Source organism: Lates calcarifer, linkage group LG15, assembly GCF_001640805.2.
Source record: "Lates calcarifer isolate ASB-BC8 linkage group LG15, TLL_Latcal_v3, whole genome shotgun sequence".
Classification (NCBI taxonomy): Eukaryota; Metazoa; Chordata; class Actinopteri; family Centropomidae; genus Lates; species Lates calcarifer.
This window is the reverse complement of record NC_066847.1, coordinates 7,603,154-7,620,597: the sequence shown is the minus strand read 5'-3', so window position 1 is coordinate 7,620,597 and position 17,444 is coordinate 7,603,154. Positions and strand designations below refer to the sequence as shown.

Below are 17,444 nucleotides of genomic sequence, written 5' to 3'. Positions count from 1 at the left end.
TCCTTCACAGTTCTCAAAAAATCTGACTTGTCCTACTCTGTCATAACAGTGGGGCTAATCCTCGACATCTTTCACTTGAAAAGGTTCTTGTGGATACAAGGAAATCACTGCTTTCACAGGAAAATGTTTGAGATGTGACAAAACACAACTGAGCAGACCATAACCAGAAGCAGCAGATCCCAACTGAAGGACAATCCTCACCATTTCATTTTACTAATTAATGAGCCACAGAGTGCTTTTTATCTTCATTGCACCCCTCTGGGTGGTGCAAAACCTCACAAGTAATGAGCTTTACAGAACAAGCCGAAAAGGAACTTGAAGGACAAAAGGGAAGTATGGATCATTTTTGGAATCAAGGGACTTAAGAATGCACTACATATTTCTCTAAAATAGACCGGACTTTGGCAAATAAACAATGAATACAATAAATGTCTTAATGTTACTGATGTGGCAAATATAACAAGGTACCCAAACTGACTGTGTTATTATAGTTTTGGGAGCAATTTGGGACTTTGGAGGGTTTATCCCCATCACCTAATGCTAAGGAAATAAAGGCCTGACCACAGTGAATGGATTAATGGATAAAGAATAAAGAAGCTTACACTCCAAAAACCCTCAAACATGTTCTTTAGAGTCTGCATATGCTATTAGCCAGTGGCTGCAAAGAGTTCAAGTGGTGGTATTGTGGATACAGCTATGGTGCAACTGCCAGGTCAAACTAAATGCCTTCTTGGCATCACTCACTCAAATGGGATTCTTGTTCAGGTTTCCTCTGCCCACCCCTCATTAGGGACCAGCTCATGGCAGTGATCAGCATTAGCTATCCACTTACCAACAAAGCTCATTTGTCCTTATTTACAGAGATATTTTCAGTACTAATTTAATTCTGCCTGAAAATCTTCAAACCCAAAGCTGCAATGTTCTCACATACCAGCTTCTGTTCCATGCTTGTTCCAGCACTTAAAGATAACCTGCAGCAGCTCTATTGGATTTAGCTTTGCGTCTGAAAGCATGTGGTCACTGTTACTCCAATAGCGAAGCATTACCTTGCCTCGAGAGAGCTGACCTAACTCCAGCAGAGTGCAGATGTAATTGCACCATTATCAGAACACTGCTTCATATCGGCCAAATTTAGCCTCCATTGCAAGTTTCACCTTTTAGCAACTAAACTCTATATAAGTGGTTTTGGATGCCTCTGAGGTAAAACTGGTTTTCCTTTACCTTGTTTCGACCTGGGAACAGGTGATGCCGGTGACCCAGGTGATCGAGGGATGATGTCAGATTTTCTGGGTGTAGTCAACCTCCGGTCTTTGTCCTTTTTAGCTGGAGACTCCATTCTCTGGGTGTTATCTGTGTTCTGGGGGCTGCTCTCCCCCTCTGGGTCTGGCCTTGTGGCGTTTGTTTTCAGATCTGAGTGGGGAGCTGGTTGAAGAGACAGACAGAATAAAAACAAGTGAGAAAATGACAAGGTAAAAGGTAAGACAAGCACAGAGATGGAACTCAACCAGTTGGTCTTCATTCCTTTCACTGCTGGGCCTATGAGGTAGTTCAGTGTGGATGACGTAAACTTCCACAAGAGCTGCATGTATCAAGTGTGAGGGGTGGAGTCCATGGCTATAAGAAGAAGACTGTTTTTTATGAGAAAATGTTCGCTTTTCAATATTGTAACAACATAATGAAACAGAAAAACACCAAAGAAACAATCTAAGCTCCTCTGTTTCTCTATAATGCTTCTTTCAGTTGTTGAACAACATTACCTGCAGCACAGATTACACCATTTGCTCAGAAGCACAAGATAATAGGTCTTAAGTCTGCTCTTCTAACTCTATGCCTAATACCATTTCTACTCTGCGCGACTGATTTATCGACAGACTGGCCCAAGCAAATGGCCTGGCTCCCTGGCAGAATAAAAACACAGTAATTGGTTTCTGGCATCCTGATGATTCTATTGAGTTGAAATAAATTGCTTAGGAAAACAGAATCAGAGTGATCACCTTCCCAGAAAGTAGTCAAACTTTTTGTTGATGAAAATAACTCAGTAGCAGCAAGTTTAGGGTCATCAGTCATCTGTGCTCTCTGAATTTTTTAAAAAGTTTTTTGATAAAAGAATAGCTGGGCTGGTTTGTTGGGACAGCAGGTTCACTCACAGCACCATGACTCACATTTGGCAGGCTGTTGAACTTGAATCTCCTACTCAAACATTAGTTTGCCCAGCCTTTGACAGTCGAACAAAGACCCTTGTGGGAGGGACACTTGGCTTTGTCCACTCAGCACTGTACCCCTGTGCTCCCTGTGGAACCATGTTGAAGCACAGTTTCTTCTGCATAGTCTCTGAAGGTAAACACTAGGGCAACATGCTGTAAATTATTCAGACTTTGGCTAAAAACAACACAGACAGTAGGGGGCTGTCACATTGAGACAGTGAGTGCACTGAAGATTTACTCTACAAATGCTGTGCTATTCAACAGTTTGCAAAGAAGAGCACCAATGAGGAGCGAGACCAATGCTGTGCTACTTCAAAGAGACTTGATTATAGCTTTGTATAGAGTATGCAACTGTACAATGTGCAACTAAAGACAAAAACATCTCCACAAAAACAAGCCATGTAACTTTTTTTCAAAACTGCTCCCTTGTGAGTAAAATGCAGATTATTATTAAATCTAACAGGCATAAAGGTGGACAAAGGGCAGCATGAATAGGCATCAGCCTCTCACTGCTGCAACTGCAGACGCTTAGTAGCATTCACTGAAATATCAGGCCTTATGGCAAAGATTGTTTGAGCTTATTTATGCTCATGGAAAGGCTATGTCATCGGTCTGGGAAATGGAGGCAGTTAATGATGACCTTGAGATGGACAAAGCCTGATGGGCAGAGAGAGAGAATAGCAGTATGAGTCTATGAAAGAGTTCAGCTGGGAGACAAGACATTGTGTTTCCCTTGTCAAAGCATGCCACTATTAAATAAGCATTCCTCGGGCAGCGATGTGCACTGACAGAGAGGGGCCATTGTTGTGGTCTCTGCATGGCAACGGGACAGCAGCCAAAACACTGCAATGACAGCGAGAAGGGACAAGGAAGGCGGGGAATGGTAGTGAGATAAACTGAAAGAAGAGGAGGAATACTCCCCTGCTCTTCTCTTGCTGAGTAAATTCAGTGCAATTACAGGACTAAATGCAACTTTGTGGAAAAAAAATCTGAAAGCAGAAGCTAGTTATATATTCAGTGATGATATAAAAAATGTAATTACTTTCTGCAGAAATGCAATACCTAAATAACATAGCACCTAGGGTTTGTGTCTGACTTAATTTAAATCTCAATAAATTGAGTAAAACTGCCTGCTCATAGCTTTTCATCCTCAAATTTGTCTCTGTCACTGTACTGAGGTAAAACTGTTAAGAGAAGATTTCATGTGATTTAACATCTGCAATTATCAACCAAATGCCTACAACAGCTGGCAAACAAATGATGCTACACACAACCCCAGGCATTACACCATTGTATCTACTCAGGTGATAAATCATTCAACCCTTGTCTCCAAATGTATCATCTACACAGTTTTCTCTCAGATCCCTTAGGATAGATATGACAGCTAGGGTATCAAAGGTGATAGGAGCAAGTGCAGCTCTGATGGACAGGTATTGTGTTGCCTCATCCTGTGAGCACTTCCCCAAACACCTGGGAACTGGAGCCACTAAGAATGGGCTGGCTGACAGGACTGTGGGGAGACTGGTTAGACAATCATTGTGAGCTATACTGTCAATGATGAAGAGAATGAGAATGTAACATACTCTGATATGTAGGTGGCCCTGACAATGAATACCAATGAAACCTGAAGCTCTCAGGAGGAAAATGGGATGGGAGCTGGGGGAGAGGACTGCTGCTGCGTAGCAAGGGACTGAAACAAGGGCTGATTGATGCAGTGCTCAACTGTCTGGGCCACCAGACCACTGGGAGAGTACGATAGATGACTTAGAGTTAATGGGAAAAAAAATCACAGAATGTAATCAAACTTTGAACTACGGCTGCATCCAGCAATTATTTCCATTACTGATTAATCTGCTGGATTTATTTTGATTAGTTGATAAAACATGTAGTCTAGATAAAACTGAAATTTATTGCAAAGTCATACTTAAAGGTACCCTGTGGAGTTTTTGACCACTAACAGCTCTATGGAGCAATGTTTTTACAAATGGCATGCACAATAGCACACATAATAACACACATGTATGTGTGCAAGCACGCAGGTAACACAATACACATTCCTACTGTCATATGTCACCTACAAAAAGAAAAGAACAAGGAAGTCTGACGAACTGAATCACTCCACTTCAGGGACTTTTGCCTGTCCTGGGCTGACACACTGATGGGTACAAGTGTATTTGGAAAACTGTCCATGCAGTGACCCTAGCAAACAAGATTGGGACATACTCATGCGGCGCTTTGAGGAAAATGCTTAAGTAATATTTGCACAGATGTACTGAATGCAGTGACAAAATCTGTTCAGCAACAGAACTCTGTGTTCTGTTTTCACTGACAAAAAAAATATGACTTGAGCCAAGCTAATCAAATTATCCAGTTGTGACATAACAGTGTTCTGATGTGGTGTATTAATGTGTGAAATCATTGCATAAACAGAGATACTAGCCTAATTCTACTTTGATATTTATACAGCTCTTACAACAGAAGGGGTTGCTTGTATCACCTGAGTAACTGCCTCTTCAACCATATTTACACTTCAGCTTCCCGGGGGATCTGCACTCAGGGGACTACAGCCAAAAGCCATTAGACCACCCTCCACCATCACTTGCATTATTCATATTCATAAATGCACACCAACTTCCTCTGAGATGCTGGAATCTCCATCAGGCCTAAACATGAAAAATCACTTTGATATATCTTATTATTGGAAGGCCAGGGAGAAAAATACACAGGACAAACACTGGGTCAACATTTCACAAGCTTGATAACACCTCAGACTGGCTGAAGGTTTTGGTGTATTCCACTGGTCCATCTTGTCCCTGAATAGCAAGGTCTCAAATGGTTATTTCCCATGAAAGCTTTCTGCATTTGTGTTTTGTCTGTGTCCCTCTTTTTGGTTTGAACCTGGCATAGACCCATTTCACATAACTTTACAAAACACTAATCAGAATCTTTGGATAGCTGGTGGGTTGAGTGCGTATGGTGCCAGGAAAATACCACTGTTAAATGGAACTATTCCTCCATAGCTTTGAGTGTTTTTCTAACTTAACTCACAATTACAGAGTGTTATAAAGAAATAGAAGAAGTTTTAGGTGCCTGAAGCTTTCAAGAGAAGACATAATAATCCAGCTTAGAGAATACTCTGTAAGTATTACTGCAACTACATTACCATACTATTAGCATTATTAGCATCATCTCTTACTAAGCAGGTGGTGGAAAATAAAGCATTCTTTAGAGCATCCAAAAGAGGTGCTGTCCTGCTGTGGTTGCTTTTGTTTTACCTTCCTGCTGAGTATCAAATGGGCATTCGATAGCCATGAGACCCTGCAAAGTGGGTCAGAGGAGGTTCAGGAATCTGCGGCATGTTGTGCATGATCATTGGTTGAACATCACACTGTCACCCTGCACCATGGCGCAGTTGGCTCCATCATGTCTCCCTATGGGGCCTCTTTAGCTGCAGGTGTCAAACAAAGCCTGAGGCGCTCAGCTGAGTCCATTTACATACAAAAGTGACACAATAGGATAAGATATCTGTAAAAGTCAGCAGAAATGGTAAAGGAACCCCTGCAGAAGTGGGTGTATGCATGCATGCATGAGCACAGTGTGGGAGCAGAACGGCAGGTTGAGAATCAGCAGGTGAGAAGCTGCCATTTCCTAGTTAGAGGCATGTCAGGTTGGACAAAATCTATTTGAACCTCCAAATGCTGGTTTGGAAAAAAATGCAGAGCAGTCTCTGAAAAGCACCATTGTACTTTCACTTCCAAAGTACAATCACAAAGGAATTCACTATTTTACAGTTTGGCCGATAACACCATGAGTAAAGAGCCAAGTTAAAACTGGGACAAGTGGTAATGCTGCCACAGAAAATGTGATTTAGCAGAAATCCAATTTCACAGCATATTATTTTGTTAGAGCAGGTTATAAATACACACTGCAGAGCCTGCTTCTTCATGTGTTGCTGCCCCAGTGCCATTTAACAGACTTCGATAATCACCCTCAAATGTACAGGGCACTTGATCCCTTCCAGTTCAATTATTTTAATAACAGAGTATGAGTATTTACTGTATGTCAAAATAACCAAAATTCGACGATAAAAGTAACTCAAAGAAATACGAAGGATGCAGAGATGAGAGAAGATATGTCCTTGCAACAGCATGTATCCACATAATGGAAGTTCTACATGCTACAGGATCTGACAGGAAACTTCTCTAAACACAGTCTTCAGACAATATACCACACAGCTATTTTTCTACCTGTTCAACAACCTCACAGGGGACCTATGAATCAGGGTGAGAAAAGCTTGTGTCTTCCACGGCAGAGCAAAACACATGACTCACTGTATGACAGATTCAGCAAACTATGACAACACATTCATATAACAGTGTTTGCTTATTAACAGCTTAGGAAGGGATACTTTCGGCCGAGAGGAGCTGTAAAAAAGCATCAGAAACGTGAAACTGCCTGATACAAAAAAAAAAACAAGCTGACATTTCCAATGTGGAAAAAATACACACAAGAAATGGATAGCTTTAAAATGATTTTCATGATGGTGATCAGTCATAATGAACACAGCTTACAACTGCTGCTCATTCCCAATGCAACACACAGAGAACTGCCAATGTCTTGCCAAGATACAGTGCAGAGTAAAAATATAGGGCAAGACATGGAATATTTATGAAGCTAAGAGCTGTACTCTTAAACACATCCCTTTCTCTCTCCTGCCAAACAGATAAGAGGAAGAATTATCACACTGTCAGACCACCAACAAAATTATCTAAAGGCTTATAATACAACCATACACAATAGTGGTACAATTTAGATATAACTAATCTTTAAAAAAAACACAGTGTAAACAACAGGGTGTAAATGCAGAACATTCTCCTGAAAAATGTAAATGAGGCAAACAAGAGCCCAGGAAACAGTACAGAGTGTGAAATGAAAAGACTGGAAAGGGAAAAGGGCGGCAACGAGAAAAAAAGAGAGGAACTCTGGACAGAGAATGGATCTGCATCTCATTTGGGATGGGCCAGGGGACTAGTGAACTACCTCATCGCTTACCCCCCTAACCTGTCGCCCCTTCACCCTGTTGTGTCCCTCCTGCACTGAATAGGGTGATGTAAGAGGGCAAGGGGCCCAGACACACAGGAAGCCCAGTGTAAACAACAAGCACAGACTCCACGCCAGACCAGGCCCTGCGTGTGCGTGTTCAGAGACCAAAGTTTGCATTAGATGTGCTTAGACCTGAGGACTACAATTTTAAATAAATTAAATTATGCACACAAACTTCACTTAAATACTGGCAGGAAAAGATGCTTTGCAACTTTTCACTGAGGCTGTAATTATCCATCCGTTATCCATCCCTTTTATCCTTAATGGGCGCAGGGGGCTAGAGCCAATCCCAGCTAACATTCAGCAAGGGTACACCATGGACAGATTGCCAGTATATTGCAGGGCTATCATATAGAGCAACAGTTCACTCACAGGCAATTTGGAGTCACCAATTAAACTAACCATGTCTTTACACTATGGGAGGAAAATGTAAATGTGGGAAACCCACGCAGGAACAGGAGGAACATGCAGAAAAGCCCTGGGTGAACAGGGGTTTGAGCTAAGAACTTTCTTGCTATGAGGCAACAGTGCCACTGCACCACTGTGTCACCCTGGCTGTAACTAATGATAATTTAAAGTACTGATTACTCTGTTTATCAGGTACATTAGATCTTCAAAATGTAATGAAATTGGTTATTTGGCTGATCAACAATCTAAAACCCAAAGATTTTTTTCTCTGATAGGGACTGCACCATAATAAAGACTATTTTCATTATCAAATAAAACCTGCTGACTAATTCTCAATTAATGGATTGATCTTTTTTCCTACCTAAAATACAGAAAAATCTTCATTGCAATATCCTAGAGCCAAAGATAACATATTCAAACAACTTGTTTTGTTAAACCCTTTAGAACCTAAATATTATCAGTTTATGAATGTACACACATACACAAATCCTCACGACCGAGAGGCTGGAAATAGGAAATGTTTGGAATTTGAACAACAATGAATTGATTATCAAAACTGTTTTGATTTGTTTTCTTTCCATGGACTAATCACATTATCACCTTACTGTCTCAGCTCTAAACTATATAACACAAAAAGGAATGGGTCAAAGATGCAGACTGATGAACACACTCACCAGCCTACAACTGATGTCTGCCTTATAAAGGCAAAGGTGGTTCTGCATATCAACCAACAGGGCTAAAGATGCATCAAGAGACAGCATTCCTTCATGGCATGTCAACTGGATAGTGAATACTAATATCTCTGTCAGTGACTACAACAGCTTTCATCCCATCACCTGGCCGGGGCTGAGGACAATGCCTGGCATTTAGTCGCTTCTTTCTCCTGCGCTGGCGTATGTGCCAAAGCCACTGTGCTGATGAAAAGCTCTGCTTATCTGAACTAGCAGCAGCTCCCCGGGAACCCTGCATCTGCTGCTGCCACCAACATGCTCCTACATAAATGTATAAGTAACCTAAACAGCCTGACCAGTGATGGAAGAGAGTATCAAGAAATGCCAAACTCAAGCCTTTCTCAGTGACATTAGAGGACATGGTTGGATTTCTGGGTCGCACAAGCTGCCATTCATAACTGGAAGTAGTATATAAGCATGCCAGACAGTTGCTCCTGGCAACCTGTTTCATGTCCCCTTTGGGGGTTGGGAAGTGACAGCATGATCTAATTCTGACTGGTCTCAATGGACCAGTTTTAGACAGAATAGGATGTAACCCATTTGTACTAGCTTTGGAAGAGTTTGATCTTTTGTAATTTAGTTTGTGATTGCCTCCATTCAATCTAAAATTAATACAATTATGCCCAAATCCTTTTGACTAGAAGAACAATGCTTCACTGAGCCTTCAAGGGTAACATGGTCAAGATTTATAACTGATGACTAGCTGCACTGTTTAGTTAGGAGGAAACTGAGCTATGACTAATAGGAAGCTTCAGCCAAAATATTCATATTAGTTTAGAGGTAAATACAATGGGCTTTAATGGCCTGTGGGCAGCCAGGTAAACAGTCTTCACCCTTCAAACACCCTTCATGCCACTGCAAAAATATCTCTGTTATCTGTAATCCCCTCTATGCAGATTGTGTGGCTGTGTACTTTCTTGTCTGAGGTATCTCACAGAACTGTTGTTTGTCACCTTGTTCCAAAATGGTTATTTTCGTGAGCATTATGTAAAGCAAAAATTCAGCCCCAAGCAGTAATCTTGTCACTGTTCAACATACAATTACACTCAACAGTTATCATTAGTTGGATTTTTGTCTAGCCACACAAAAACCCAGAACTTCTCCGCTGGCAGCAGGGTCCAGTCATTAGCTTCATATACACAGGTAACTATAAAGAGGCAACCATCCAATCTCACCTACTCCTTTAGTAATGAGGTTCCAATCAGGATTTACAATGTTTTTACATAATGTAATTTCTTAGATATCATGTACAAGAACTAAAACAGTCTCCAAAATGGGTCAAACAATGACATATGGTTCACCTGCCAAGGAATGTTTAGGAAGATCAAGATGTGTTTACAGCGTAACATGCCCTTTAGCAGAGCAGGGACTGGTCTAATATCAGCGAATAGGTCTGGTGACTGGAACTTTCAGACAGAGCACAGAACAGACATGTCTGGGATATTTTCAGACTTGATGGAGGTGGCAGGAACAAGCAACGCAGTCCAAATCAAGACTTCCCTCCCCTTGTCCTTCTTACAGTGTCCCCGGAAGAAGGGCGGTGCAGCTGACTGATAATAAATTTAGGCTGCAGCACCACAACACCGGCCTCCTTAATGTATGTCACAGTCAAGACTGGGAGACAGAAAAGGTTTAGGCAAAGCAGATGCCTTTCCAAGTAGCACATGTGTAAGTTTCATGGGCCTCCTGTGCTTTTAAAGTATGGGGGTTAGTGGTAAGAACAGCGTGTTTCTTTGGCATTCAGTCACTTTCTCACGTCACAGCTGCAGCAGCTGTGCAGCATCTAGAACCAAACTTAGACCTAGATTCTATCCTTCTGTTTTTATGTGTTATACTGCATTTTGTATGTGATCGTTTTAAAGCAGCAACACTTTGAACTGTCTTTGAGTATTAAATGTGATCCTTGGTCCAATAATTTGAACAGACTTTGTTCTGGTTTCATCATGCTTTGGGACAGTAATTGTATTGGTTATAAATGTGTTTTGTTTTGGAACCAATCACCACACTTTTATCATCACAACAATAAATAGAACATTTTTAGAATATGCCATTATGCCTGCTTCTTAATAGGTGGATTTGGACAGAGCTAGGTTAGCCATTTCCTCCTGTTTTTGGTTTTTGTGATAAGCTAAGCTAACTTGCTGATGACTGTAGCTGCATCAATCAGTATCTACCTTCTCATCTAACTCTTGCAGTCTCACCCTCATACAGTTTGGACTAACTGGGGCACAATTAGGTGGCTATCCTTTATGCAATAACACGCACTTTTTAACACACTTACTAATCGCCAAATAATTTGGAGGTCTGCTACCAGCTGTTAGTCCTGCAGCTGACAGCAAATTACAGGTGGTCCTTAACAAGGCATAGCTCTCTGAATGACCAACTGTATTATATATCAAAGGGTTCTTGTTATAAGAAAAAGACCAAAGGGGGTGAAGGGGGAAGACTAGTTATAAATCATAAAGTCATTCTTCAAACACATTCTTCAAACAGTTCTTGGGGTAACATGTGAAGTTACAAGTATCTCTGACCCATTTTCATTTACTCAAACTGTTAACACTAGACATTTTTGTAAGTGTGACTAATGACACACATAATAGGATACTACAGTCATCATCATAATGGGCATATAAAACATGAGCTTGTATCAATTAATTGTCATATATCAGCATATAAGCGACATTGGCCATAATGTATACGCTGATTATTTACAAGGTTGTTTACAAACCACACCACCAAACAGTCCCTTTGGTATATGAGCTATGAACTGAGTTAATTAGGTTGTATTTGATTCAAGGGCACGTAAGTTCAACTCTAATCCTATCTTAATCTATGTAAACACTGTATTTGTCTTTATTGTATTTGTTCGTTTTTTTTTTTTCAACATAAAAATGGGGGGTCCAAAATTAAAGAACTTCACACACACAAGTTCAGAATCTCAATTTAGTTGACAAAGGACTCGCCAACTGCTTACAAAAACAAACATGAACTGTGGCTGCATGCACGTATTGACCACTTTCAGTAGCCACTTCCTGGAAGAATACTGCAGAGGCAGAGAGTTTGCACACTCTGAGTGCTGGTTAATGGGAAGGCTTTCAGTATTATTTGCCTTTCCAGAGTGCTAGGTTAGAGATCCACCTCTGTTCCCTTATGAGAGGTCAGTGTCTGGCCAGTGTGATTTACACCATCTGGGTGCTACAGAGCGGACCGACAGTGACGTGATGCCTCCTCTATGTGAAGATTTCTGGAAAAAGGAGTCAGGTTTTTTCACTTTTTTCACATTACTGCTTGTCTTGCCTTCCTCTTGTCTCCTCAGTCTTGACTTTGTAGCTTTAGTTCCCTCTCTTGTTTGGATTTCTTATTTTTTAGAACTGGGCTGTCTGCACTAACAGGAAGGTGGGTACTCTGCCAAAAGGAATGCTTGACATCCTGATTCTTCTATGTGGACACAAAATTGCACATAAATGTTTGCAAATGTATGGATAGTGCATTAAGGGCCCTATATAACAAAGAATCACTTCCCTCTCATTGTTAGCATCAGGGGAATATGAGCATACTTGCATATCAAATGCATGACTCAAGTGTTTGGACAGTGGCAGATTTTTGGCTCTGTACTACACAATATTGGATCTACAATGAAACAGTGACTCTGCAGTTTAAGTGCCAACTTTCAGCTTTAACTTGAGGACTATTACATCCACACTGGGTGAACAGTATAGGACTTGTAGCCCGTATCTCTGCCATATTGTGCTATTCAAAACGTGGGGCTAGGTAAGAAAAAAAACTAAACAATTAAATTCTGACACTGTCCAAGACCAATGGGATGTGGACACCCTCAAACACACTTAAAGCTGTAACTCAGCTCTTTAACCTGTGTGTTTTTTATTTTAAATCCAGTGTGATGCAGTATAGAGGAGCCAAAAGCAGCTGAAAATGTGTCACTGTCTAAAAACTGCACTGTAGTTTCAACAGCAGACCTCAGCCGCACAGCGCTGGCATGACTTCAGTCGGCTCTTTGTGACTCAGATGTTTCTGTTCATTGCTCGTCTCTCTCTAAACTTCACAGGGACAGGGCTGAGTCCCTTCCATAAAATGTGCTGAATGTGAGCTTTGAACATATCTGAACATGTGGGAACTTGGAGGCCCCCAGTCTCTTACACCAACAAGTAGGAATAATCTATTAATCTGCACACCAACAAAAAGTTCTATGCTGTGAAAGAGTGTGGTAAAGTATAATAATTCTCAGTTTGCAACTTAAATCCTTCTAGCCACAAATGCAGTTTGTAATGTCTTCTAAAAGGTAACAAGGATTAAAATTGACAAAGTAACCTGTGATTAAAGAAAGATACACTGAATTAAATAGAATATGCAAGACCCCACACATTGGTCCATTGGCCCATGGTATTTTACCCACTGCTAATTTACAAAAATACTAAAGCAGCTCTCTCCAAAAATGGGACACTGTCGCACGTATTCCCCTGATTACATAACAACTCCCACGGCTGAAGATGTGTAGCTGACTGATCCTGTTCACTCCAGGCTTGACAGCCAAAGCTGGTGGTTTCTCCCATATCACACAATAGACAAGGACTACAATATGATCTGCCTCTCTATGAGTCTGCTGAGGCTCTTTATCCTCAGTGTGGCTGTAGTGAAGTAGCTTATCTTTTTTGCTTAAAACAAAGTTTGCATAGCAGCTCATTAACTATTTAAAACATCACCTCAGTATCTTATACACTGTGCACCTTTAGTATGTATTTCAGAGCCATGGGCAGTGACATTCACCTAAAATGCCTGTGCATATGCTACAAAAGGTTAATCAATAGGAAAGGAAAATAAAAGTTCTATTCATCTCAGCTGGTCACAGCGGAGTTGTTCAGGTACAGAGATTAAAGAGGACCACCAAACAGAGCTGAGTGGCAGAGTGGCAGAACACAGAGCACAGACAGAAGAAAGCCTGCATAAAGAAAAGAGGGATTAGAAGATCTTCTCCAAAAGTCCTGACAAGAGATTTTAACAATTCTGGGCCAGGCCCTCAGCAGCTCCACTGCAAGGGCATCTGGTTCACAACCAAGACAGATCAAGCACACTTTCTACAGTGGCTGTATTTCAACAAAAGGAGACTGTTCCAACTAATTTGCTGCTTTCAGCTGACAGGAAAACCTAGCTTTTCTGTGATGTTCATAGTGACAGCTGTGCTCCCCCTTCCCCTTCATAAAAAGAGTGTCATATCCCAGTATCATAAAGGTAAAAAATCTTCCTCAAGAGCAACATTGCGAGTGTAATCCTCATGTGATACAGACGTGAAAAACACATGATCACAAAGTAACATTATGAGACAAATGTCGCACTTTGTCCTTAAGTTAGGCACAAGGAGTGCCAGAGCTCTGATGATCATAATTTATTAGAGCAAGCTGGAGAAACAATTTCTGATCATTCTCAATAAGCATGGTCTTACTGACATACAGCACATGAAACAAGAGGCCTGATGCCAGTTCTTCTGCCATGAGTCACAACACATATGACAACAGCCTCTCCCACCTTCAGCCCTATACTGTATATACAGTATATTATTCAGACACAGCTGTTTAAAGACACCCCAGTCTGATTCTCACGATCAGGGTGGAGCACAACTCTTCTCCTGCTTGATGCAGAGCCAAAGTAAGCTGACCTCCCTCCATGAAGCCCCCTGTCAGCAGGAAGGAAGTTTTCTGTTGTCAGAAAGAGGAGGTCACATAGTCCCCTTCTATTTCCAGAAACATGTCAATACACAATGCTCTGGTATGGGGCTTCAAACATTAGACCAAAAGCTGAGTGTCTTGCAAGACTGGCAGGTTTCCAGCCAGGGTATTGCATCTTGTCTCAAATTGAGACATTTGTTATGGCTGAGTGAGCAGACATGACATTGGCACTGAACTGCATGATCATGGGATCACACAGTTTGTAATTGCACATATGAATCTGTAACTAAGCCGGATCTGTAAGGTGGACTCTTTATCTTGCACTTTGGCCCCGAGTTGATCTCATTAAAATGTTCTTGATTTCAGGAATTTGCTGATGCATCTCTGCACCACCTGAAAATATATGCTTGTGCACCTGTGCACAAACAACTATTCACTGTGACTGGAAAACATTCTCTGGTTGAACAGCAGCAAAGGGGGGATATGAAGGGATGCTAGACCGCCTATGACTGCATCATGTTTGTAGAGAGCTAAACATAACATAAAGAGGGGGATGGGATGGTACTAGTCAGATTACCTCATCTAGCGCAAATTGTGTTATTATAACGCCAGTGGCTGAGCACTATGCGAAGGAAATGACAACATAAATTTTAAGACAGCTACTAGCAGTCTGCTGATGAACATACCGGTTTTGTTTTTATCATTACAGGGTGTGCAAATTCATAAATCACCTTTTCATTATCACACAGATTAAAATCTGACTTGAGCCTTAGGTGTTAAGCTTGGACAACAACAAAGTTGCGTTAGCTAGATGATTTGTGGACTCTCTCTATCAGGACCTCCTAATGGATTATTCATAATTCATCAGACAAATTTATGCCCGACTGCGCTTTCCTAAATTGCAACACTGTTTCTCAACCCCTAAATGGGTTTAACTCTGAAGTTCACACCAGCGACAGAATGTTTTAAATCGGTTTGTTAAAACATGACAACGGATATGAATGACAAAGCACAAAGTGCATTTTTTTAAAGATACATTCACCTCTAAGGTAGACTGGACTGTCGTTTTACTTACATGTTGCTCCTGGTACAGCATTTTCCTCCATTTCGGCGGCAATACCCTCGCTTTCTTGCCTTTTGTTCATTCAAACATGTGAGTTTCGGCTCTTCCTCTCCGGCAGTCCTCTCATTCCTCAGTTGTGGGGGGTTGGGGGGGACAGTCTCTCCAGTTGCACCCGATGTCCTGAACGAACCGGGCAGGAAACCCTCCTGAGAGCGTCCAAATAGAGCAGAAATAGGACTTAAACAATAAAAACAGAACCCGTACCCAGCACCAGCCTGATGACGGAGGCACTGGTGGCTACGGCTGCTCCTTAGAGAAGTTAAATAAAAAGGTGTCAGAGAATTTGGGTGATAGAAAGCAGGAGAAGAGGAGTGAGGGAAGTTTCTCCCTCTCCGACACACTACAGCTGATGCACGGCTCGTGCGGATGGTCCCTCACTGGCCTCCGGATCGGACTGTACCATTACCAACAAGGGGGTTGTGCATGTTATGTTTTCTAGATTTTGCACCATGTAATAGTTTGTTTGACCGTTAAATAAGACAGGTATAGGTCGTGTCGGTTTCAGTAAAATTTTACTTTAATCTCGTGGCGGAAATCATAGAAAAAAAATAAAAATTTCAGTGTAGAAAAGTACTTCGTAACCTACAACCTTATCGGTTCACCCTCCCTCAAAACTACAATGCTGTTGGCAGTCCACAGTTCACATCCGATACAAACCTTTGAGTTGGAAAACACACCTCTGACAGGCATGTGCCTCAAATTGTTCTACATTGTTTTTGTCATAATGAGTGGAGTAAAATAAAGACCAGTGGTCTGTCATTATCTTAACAAACTTTTATTGAAATAATCAGAGACCACTGTAACCTTTCACTGCAGTCAACAAAATACACCAGAATAACAACATTTCACAGGTTTTTCTGGGGGATAATAATGGGCACTTTAATTCTCCTGAGACATTTTGAAAGAAATCTGTGGTTGTCTTGCTTCGAAGTAATCTGAAAAAATCAAGAGAAGAAAGAGAAAAAAATTGGTGAAGGCACTGATAAATACCCTTTATTGTCTGTTTCAACATGTAGATTATGTTAGGTCAGTCCTCTTGCTACAACATGGACTCAACCATAATATGTACGCTTAATTTGTTGGAATTAAAAGGTTGTACATGCATGTAATTTCAGCATAAAAAGAACACTAGTTTTTCCTGTCAGCCTGGTTTTTGTTTTGGATGATGGATGTTTGATGTGTTAAACAAGTTACTCCACCCTAAGTGGAGTAAGTCATATATGCAGATTTTTTTTTAAATCAGACACAGCATAAACCAGTTCAAAGCACGTGACTTAAAATGGATATCAATCTTAAGAACTACAGAGTGTCTTCTCGTCTACCACCTGTGGACCTCTCAGAGCATCTGCCAAGGTGGGGGCAGGGCCAGGGGCTGATCGGCACGCTTGAGAAGGGACACCCCGTCAAAAGGACCCCAGTAGGGCTCTTTTGTGCAGCTGTTGAGTTGTGTTCACCCAAAACCCCCAAGAGCCACCTGTCACTGCAACTGGAAAGTGGGGGATGTGGAAGAAGGTGGGGGTTGGGTGTGCTGTAGTGTGTGGGGTTGGGTGGTTTTTCAGAATTAAAACCAAAGAGTGACTGTTCAATTTATACTTCTCAGAGCCTGCTTGTGCTTGTAATCATGTTCATCTTAACTGTCCTTGATTAATTCACACCCTGACTCAAAGAAAGGGTTTTGTCAAAGATCCCAGTCGCCCTAAAGTCATTAAAACCTGTTGATTCAAGAACTATCTATAATTGAATCACAGATAAGCATGGTATGTCATTTACTGGAAAAAAGGAGCTATTAAGAGTTAAGTTTCCACTCCTTTTAGGTCAAGGAAATATTGAGGGAGAGCAGAAAATGTCTTTGAGTGGTAAGGAAAGATCAAGGGCTTCATAGCTCATAGCAAAACTCAAGAACACACAAAATGTTTTGTTCATTTAGAGAAAATAGAAGCAATTTTTCTGTCTTATGTTAGTGTTACTTGAAGTTACCAAGATCCTTATTGTGTAGACAGATTATTGAGCCTTTATTAAAGTCTTTCATGCCATAGTACAAGCTCAGGTTATACAACATTTCTGATCCATTAAAGGAAAAAAAAAAAGAAATTGGGATATTTAGGACAAAGGAATAAACCTATTATGATATTGTACACATAAAAGAACACAAGACAATGGAAGGTGAAGATAAGACAATTTAAGAGGGGGGATG

The 17,444-nt window shown here is 41.1% G+C and overlaps 1 protein-coding gene across 5 annotated transcripts in view; it reads right to left on the bottom strand.

Moving 5' to 3' along the window:
- The window catches only part of map7d1a (MAP7 domain containing 1a), a 40,405-nt gene extending 24,796 nt beyond the window's left edge, over positions 1–15,609 (bottom strand). For all 5 annotated transcript variants that reach the window (XM_018699901.2, XM_018699902.2, XM_018699905.2 and 2 more), the window contains exons 1-2: positions 15,203–15,609; positions 1,222–1,422 (exon numbers count right to left, since the gene is read on the bottom strand). In XM_018699901.2, the coding sequence (XP_018555417.1) occupies positions 1,222–1,422; positions 15,203–15,272 (271 nt within the window). In that variant the 5' untranslated portion in view covers positions 15,273–15,609. The remainder of the gene's footprint in view (positions 1–1,221; positions 1,423–15,202) is intronic.
- Positions 15,610–17,444: the final 1,835 nt, after the last annotated feature.